Raw genomic sequence first — 7,646 nt, 5'->3', positions numbered from 1 at the left:
GTGTTCCCACTGAATCCACTACATTCAAGCAAAGTACTCGCCTTTTTTATTCTGTACATTTATTGAAGAAACTTGTCTGCGGTACCGAGTAGTTATTACAAAAGATTACAACTCAAGCATGTCTGCTTGACACAAAAAGTTAGGATTAGAACCAGCTCTTAAAAAAACAGGAGAGGAAAAAAAAAGGCAGAGGTTGTTTATAGTTTACACAGAGACAAACAAAAGATGAACAAAAGTTGTTCTCCACTGAGGAGTGCTGTTACAGTGAATAATACAGAACAATTATCAGGTCTCTATTATTTATTGTATTTTAAATGGAGCTTCACTTCTTTTTTCTTTTTAAACTCTGGACACTCATTTCTTTTTCTCTTCCTCCTTCTTGTTGTTGGGTTTAGAACCTCCTTGGGAAGACAGAGAGCCCATAGCATTACGGATCGCCTCATTGTTGGGGTCAACTCCAGGGAGGTTTTCTAAAACACTCTGAAGGAACTCTGGGTCCTGCATTACATCATAGTCCTCTTCATCCTGGACACAGATGACAAACACATAAACATGTGTTTATGTTGCTTTCATTATGATGACAGCTTATGCTCACCTTAACCTCACTGGAATCCATGTCAGCACCCGTGTCCATGTCATCAGCACCAAACTCTGCAGGATGGAAGAAAAATTAAATGAATGATCCAGTAATTGTGCTCATTTTTAACCTGGCCTTATGCTTATGAAGGGGTTGTTGTTTTTAAAAGAATATATATATATATATATATATATATATATATATATATATATATATATATATATATATATATATATATATATATAAACGAAGCAGAAATAGCTTCTTATAGTACTCGTGTTGCATTTAGTGCATGTCAGAAAACACAGTAAATATGTACAGTAGAAAATTAAATTACAAGTAAGATATGTGAAAATGTTTTCAAAATTATAAAATCCTTAATTAACTGTATCGGAGCAACAAAACATTAAAAGAAATGGGAAAAAAAGCAACAATTCAATCAACATTGAGAAAAAAAATAATGTGAACAACTGGTTATCATTGTCCTTATATGGTACACAGTATGTGTTCAGTCTATATGATGTGCTAGAAATGATATTTCTGAGCTGATGTCGAAAGACAGATTTTTCTTACACGACTTCTCGATGGTAATTATTGGTCAGTGGGGAAAGTAAATGTGTTACAGAAAACTATTTAAGCTTTTCTCAAAGTGAGTTTTAGGTTGTTTTTTTTTTAATGATAAAACATTCTGGTTACTGCTGAAGATGTAGGTTGTATGATATTTGAGTAAACACTTTGCCACCTGAAACCTGGTAAAAGGATGATTAAGAAGTATGCAAGTACATTATAAACTCCACTGTCAGGAAATGTAAAAGGAAAAAAAGATCCAGTTTCAACCTGCTCCTGGGCCCTGCATGGACATCTGCAGAGCATAGGCAATCTGTTCATCCTCCGTCATGCGACTGAAGTCTGGTAGGGCAGGTGTGGATGACTCTGTATTTGGAACAGACATCTTCAACAAGGCATCTTCAGATTCTGAGACAGAAAGAGGGATATTTACAGTGCTGAGAACACTCGTGGGTCCATCGTACTGAAGGAAAATTAGCAGAAATTGGCATCGATGACAGCAGCTCAAGCTGATGTATAATTCCTCACCATCTGCAGCAGGGGAGGAAATGCTGGTCTCAGTTGTTGATGCCACAGCAGCTCTGCGAGCTTCATCCTCCTGTCGTTGTCTCTGCTCCTCCATGGACACGCGCAAAGCCTAGAATGAAGAGATGAATTGTAGAAGAATATTAGAAATGTTGTTTCTGAAAGACATTTGTTCTCATCAACTGTTCTGAAACTATAAAAGATCAAGAGAAAATGCTCAAATGTAATATACGTCCTGTGTTCTGACTTACCAGGGCCAGCTCGGGGTCTGCGCTGGGATCCACACCAAACTCAAAGTCACTAGCACCCAGGCCCAACACAGCACCTCCTTCTCCTGCCAAGATAGGTGAGGACAACAGAGCGTCGGCCAGACTGGGCCCTGGAGGTACCGTGACCAGGTGGGAGCCCGCTCCCTCTTTTCCATTAAGTGTGTTGATGAACACAGTCAGCTTCTCTGTGTTCATCTCCTGAAAGGCACAGAGATAATTAGCGTGGGCCCATAGTCCAAACATGACAACAAGATGAAGTGCATGTAAGATTTTTACAGAGGTTGAGTATCTGAAGATTAAATTTAAAAAAATTACCTCTTCCCCAAAGTTAATGACATCTACATTGACCTTTTCTTTCTTCAGACGCTTTGCCATTTTGACCAACTACAAAAAGACAGAACGTTTTCAGGTTAAGCAAACACCAATGCTATTAGATCAACAACAAATAAGTGCCTGTTCAGTAAAGAACAATTACAATTAAGTCTGTGTAAAACAGGAAAAAAAAAACAGAGAAAAACAACCTTTCAGCTCTTTTTACACAGGGAAAATCCCAGATTAGAAGGTTTTATGTACTTTACTATGCTCAATTTTGCAATCCGATTTTTTTTATTTTTTTTTTACCAAAAGGAAAGGATAAATGTGTGTATTCAGAGTGGGACACAAGTACAAGTTTCAATACTCTAGTAGAAATGTCATGTGACAGCTACAATTTTCCTCCCTGGTGTCCATACTGAAATCATAAATGTAGTCTTTGTACGGTAAAAACCAACAAATAACAAAATTATAAAAATTTGAACTTAATCAACTCACCTCTTTTTCGTTGTCCTCCACTGGGCTACCAACAAATGCTATAATTCTCATCTTGTGGTTTTTGCCTTGTCGGTGCTTCAGTGCCAGCTATAAAGATGAATACAACAAATGTTAAAGCAAACAACAACAACAACAAAAAAAGACATCTTAGTTTGTCAAAGGTTAGCTCAAGGACACCAATTACATTATATTTTCTCTGCAGATAGACATGACATTTAGATAAATATATAATCTGACTAAAGAGATTTACCAGAACTTCAATAAACAATTCAAATGTACGTTTTGTCTGTGCTTTAAAAAAAAAAAAAAAAAAAAAAAAATTATGTGAAAGAAGGTTTTTTTTTTTGTTTTCATCAACTTCAAAATGTCAAACCATTTTTTTTGTGTGTTTATTTGTTAACATTGCACTCTTACACTCACACTAGGGAGGTTAAATGGAAAGTTTCATCTTGTTTTTAGTGACATCTCTGCTGTATTTGCAACTGATATTTCCACTCCAACTTTCACTGCAGTCTCTTGAGCTCTTTCCAGCTAATCTCCTATTCTGCATAAGAGCATTCACTGTATAATGAAAATCACAGACTCACATGTGCAACCCTTATCCCGGTGCAAAAACAAATGTCCCCTTGAGGTTGCACAGCATGCAGCTTGGAAAGTATTCGTCCCGTGTCTGGAGTGAGTGTGGTCAGCACCTCACAGTTGCTGCACAAAGACAAAATGCTGGTGTTATTATATAGTCATGTTTTAAATGTCACTGCACTTATTAAAGAATAATATGACTTACTTTGCCATAGTGATGAGGCCCACATTGTTTTCAGGGTTAGTGCGAGTCTTGGAGTGACAAACAATATTAACAGCATCCTGCTGGGCCTGCAGCCTGGTGGGCAGGAAGTCTCCATTCCGCATATACTCACTGTTGTCCACGCTAAATATAAACAAAAACAGAAAAAAGCAGGAGTTGAAGCCTTCATTAGTTCTAGAAAAAACAACAAGTAACATATTGATAAGAGGCCTAGCCAAAAAAAACATTTTTTTAAATACTTTTGCTATAAAGTAGGTTATCAAGTCATCTGAAAATCCACATCATGTAAGCCTAAAAGGTTTTTGTGATATTTGGGAGTTCTTTGAAACTAGAGCCATTTTCATTATAGGATACCTTTTCAATATTTGAGTTTTGTGCAAATTTAGGGGTAATGGAGACACAACTAGTGTGTGAACAATACTCCTTTAACTACCAGAGAGGAAGAAGTGGAGACAATCTTCAGCTTCCATTTCCTCTGCTTTTTGCAGCATATGATGTAGACTCCACTCCCATGGTTTAAAATAATTAATTTTTTAATTAAAATGAAAAAAAAAACTTAATAGCAGCTAAACTTTATGCTGAGGCTAACAACAACAACTTGTCTGCAGAGCTGCTGAGAGCGTTTAACTGATACTCTATTGAGGAATGATTTAGTCTTCAGAGTAATCAATGCTTCCTGCACCCTGAGGAGCTCTACACCCTCCGCAGGGAGTTTGACGGTTCATGGGAATTTTCCCAACCAGTCTACATGTGTTTTGTGGATCTGGAGAAGGCATTTGACCGTGTCCCTCGTGCCATTCTGTGGGGGGGCTCAGTGAGTATGGGGTCCGGGGCCCTCTATTAAGGGCTGTCCGGTCTCTGTATGATCGGAGCAGGAGTCTGGTTCGCATCGCCGGCAGTAAGTCAGACTTGTTCCCGGTGCATGTTGGACTCCGGCAGGGCTGCCCTTTGTCACCGGTCCTGTTCATAATTTTTATGGACAGGATTTCTAGGCGTAGCCAGGAGCCGGAGGGGATCCGGTTTGGGAACCTCAGGATTTCATCTCTGCCTTTTGCGGATGACGTTGTCCTGTTGGCTTCATCGGACCGGGACCTTCAGCATGTGCTGGGGCGGTTTGAGGCCGAGTGCGACGCGGCAGGGATGAGAATCAGCACCTCCAAGACCGAGGCCATGGTTCTCCACCGGGAAAGGGTGGCGTGCCTTCTCCGGGTGGGTGGAGAAGTCCTGCCTCAGGTGGAGGAGTTCAAGTATCTCGGGGTCTTGTTCACGAGTGAGGGAACGATGGAGCGTGAGATTGACAGACGGATCGGTGCAGCGTCCGCAGTAATGCGGTCAATGTACCGGACCGTCCTGGTGAAGAAAGAGCTGAGCCGAAAGGCGAAGCTCTCGATTTACCGGTCAATCTACGCCCCTACCCTCACCTATGGTCATGAACTTTGGGTAGTGACCGAAAGGAGAAGATACCTGATTCAAGCGGCCGAGATGAGTTTCCTCCGCAGGGTGGCTGGACGCTCCCTTAGAGATAGGGTGAGGAGTTCGGTCACCCGGGAGGAGCTCGGAGTCGAGCCGCTGCTCCTTCACATTGAGAGGAGTCAGCTGAGGTGGCTTGGGCATCTGTACCGGATCCTCCTGGACGCCTCCCTAGGGAGGTGTTCCAGGCATGTCCCACCGGGAGGAGACCCCGGGGAAGACCCAGGACACGCTGGAGAGACTAAGTCTCTCGGCTGGCCTGGGAACGCCTCGGACTCCCCTGGGAAGAGCTGGAGGAAGTGTTTGGGGTGAAGGAAGTCTGGCATCTCTGTTGAGGCTGCTGCCCCCGCGACCCGGGAACGGATAAGCGGCGGAAAATGGATGGATGGATGGATGGATGGAGTAATCAATGCATCTCAGAGGACAGTCAGGCTCACTCCGCCCTGTCTGGAGGATCTGCAGTACATCCTCCTACACAGGCCACCAACATCCTGATGGAGGTCATTAAGCCCCGTCACCACCTGCTCCCCATCCTGGCATCTGGATCTGCAGCCAGGTCATCGTCGATCAAGTCTCGAAAAACTGACTCAAAACAGCTATTTATAACCATTGACCCCCTACTACCCCCTAATATTTTGAATTTAACTGAATAATCTGAATTATAGATACACATTTGACATGGGACATCGCTACATTTACACTTTCTACGCTGCTTTTAATGTTTACCACTAGAGATGAGTGTATTAAGTTTTTTTTGTTTAGTTTAGTTTATTTCGGTCATGACATCACAAAAAAAAGGATAAAAATGACAACAAGAAAACGAATACACTGTTCAAAGAAAACATTACAAAAAAATGTCCAATATACAATACCATCTAGACCGAAAAAGGTGTAGGCTGAAGCAAAGCTTATTATTTGCCTACCGTCAAAAAGATTAATTAAAGGAGCCGTCTGTAAGAAATGGCCAAAACTGGTACTGCAGTCACTTTCAAAATATTGTTGAGCGGCGTGTACCCTCCCCCTCCTCCCCCCACCAGAGGTTGCCAGGTAGGCTGCAGAATGCAGCAGGAACGTAGGCTGCCATGGCAATAAAAAAAAACAAATCCTTGTTTTATTTCGGACCTTGTCACGACGTAACTCGGATTCATAACGAGGTCTTTTAGTTTTTGGAAAGCTAGACATTTTTTCATCCAACACGCTCGTAGCGGCTGCTGCGATAATTAGAGCCGAGCTGGCAACCCGGATGCTGAAACAATACTGACTTGGTGATTGGGAGATAGGTGGAGGGTGGAGCTTCAGGCCAAAACAAAAAATGATAACATAAACATCAGTTGAGGGCTGCAACTCCTCTTTTTAAACTGGAATATCCTGGCTTGAGTGCTGTTGTCATTGACATAAGTATTTGAAATGAACAGGATTTTTAAATGTCTGTTGACATATCGGGGTCATTTTATGATTCGTTTTATTATTGCTCTTACATACAGCTCCTTTAAGGTAATGAGATGAAAGCAAGAAGTAAGAGAAAAGACTGACAGTAAAACAAATTGCCTCCATGGGGATAACAAAAATTCCTCAAGAAATAAAAAAAAAAATTAAAAGGTGCAGTCTACATCCTTAAAAAATCAAATCAAATCACTAAATAATAAATAAATACTCAACTCAACATAGCAAGCATCACCACTCATTCATTTGATATAAAGAAATCATCCTTCTTTTCGATGTTTTTTCAATAAGGTTAAGGTTCTACATAATTTCAAATCTCTATCTAATGTATTCCATACATCCACCTCTGCCACTGTAGCATCTCAGTTTGGTGTTGGTTCTGATTGTTGATTTCCTCCCCTCTGAGGTTGTAATGGCTTTGTCTTGAATTGAACATATTTTGAATACTACTACTCCACAGGTGAACAGTTGTTTCTTTGATAATCACAACATAGTCCAGGTTTGTTAGCTCTCCCATGCTAACGTGTTACAGAGCTGTTTTCATCCACCAGCAGGAGTCAGTTGGGGATAAACAAACTCTCTATATAGAAATAATTCAAAATCAATTATAAAGAAAGAGAAAAAAAATGATTAAATTAATTATGCTCGTGATATTAATAAAATAAAATTGTACATTAGCCACCGATATCTGCGGTGTCATGTTGGGCTTCGGAGTGACTAAGGGAAAAGCTCGAGTCCAACACAAAGCACCAACATTCGTGATCCGACACACAGACAATGTCATAACATCCACATTTCCACATGCCAAAGATTAATAAGGCTAGCGCTTAAAATGTTACATTTGTACACATCTAAGATTCCTTACCAGACCATTGTACTTTCCAGCACCATCTTGATGCCGTCGTTTACGTCTACGTAAGCGCGGGGGACTGTGGGTAATGAAGTTCTTCTTTAAAGCACTTCTGCAGTGACAGAAGCTGTTAGAAAAATAGATCACCTATACAGGACTGTCTCAGAAAATTAGAATATTGTGATTTTCTGTAATGCAATTACAAAAACAAAAATGTCATACATTCTGGATTCATTACAAATCAACTGAAATATTGCAAGCCTTTTATTATTTTAATATTGCTGATCATGGCTTACAGTTTAAGAAAACTCAAGTATCCTATCTCAAAAAATT

General features: G+C 40.5%; 1 protein-coding gene across 1 annotated transcript; it reads right to left on the bottom strand.

The window, feature by feature from the left end:
* Positions 1-282: 282 nt before the first annotated feature.
* Positions 283-7,425, bottom strand: LOC133441013 (26S proteasome non-ATPase regulatory subunit 4-like). The gene is made up of 10 exons (XM_061718377.1): positions 7,329-7,425; positions 3,533-3,673; positions 3,336-3,450; positions 2,749-2,835; positions 2,254-2,322; positions 1,921-2,136; positions 1,673-1,781; positions 1,415-1,552; positions 596-651; positions 283-525 (listed from the first exon to the last, which is right to left on the bottom strand). The coding sequence occupies exons 1-10, from the start codon at positions 7,352-7,354 to the stop codon at positions 355-357; spliced, it is 1,128 nt and encodes a 375-aa protein (XP_061574361.1). The 5' UTR covers positions 7,355-7,425; the 3' UTR covers positions 283-354.
* Between the last annotated feature and the right edge of the window lie 221 nt (positions 7,426-7,646).

Source organism: Cololabis saira, chromosome 3, assembly GCF_033807715.1.
Source record: "Cololabis saira isolate AMF1-May2022 chromosome 3, fColSai1.1, whole genome shotgun sequence".
NCBI lineage: Eukaryota > Metazoa > Chordata > Actinopteri > Beloniformes > Belonidae > Cololabis > Cololabis saira.
Note: the sequence above shows the minus strand (reverse complement) of the source record. Positions and strands in the feature narration are given on the sequence as shown.

Bases quoted from the DNA above. Each gene is read 5' to 3' on its own strand.
- LOC133441013 (XM_061718377.1), bottom strand. From the start codon at position 7,354: ATGGTGCTGGAAAGTACAATGGTCTG. The intron at 3,674-7,328 runs GTAAGGAATCTT...GTTTATATTTAG, and splicing joins CTGGAAAGTACAATGGTCTG to CGTGGACAACAGTGAGTATA. The intron at 3,451-3,532 runs GTAAGTCATATT...GTCTTTGTGCAG, and splicing joins GGCCTCATCACTATGGCAAA to CAACTGTGAGGTGCTGACCA.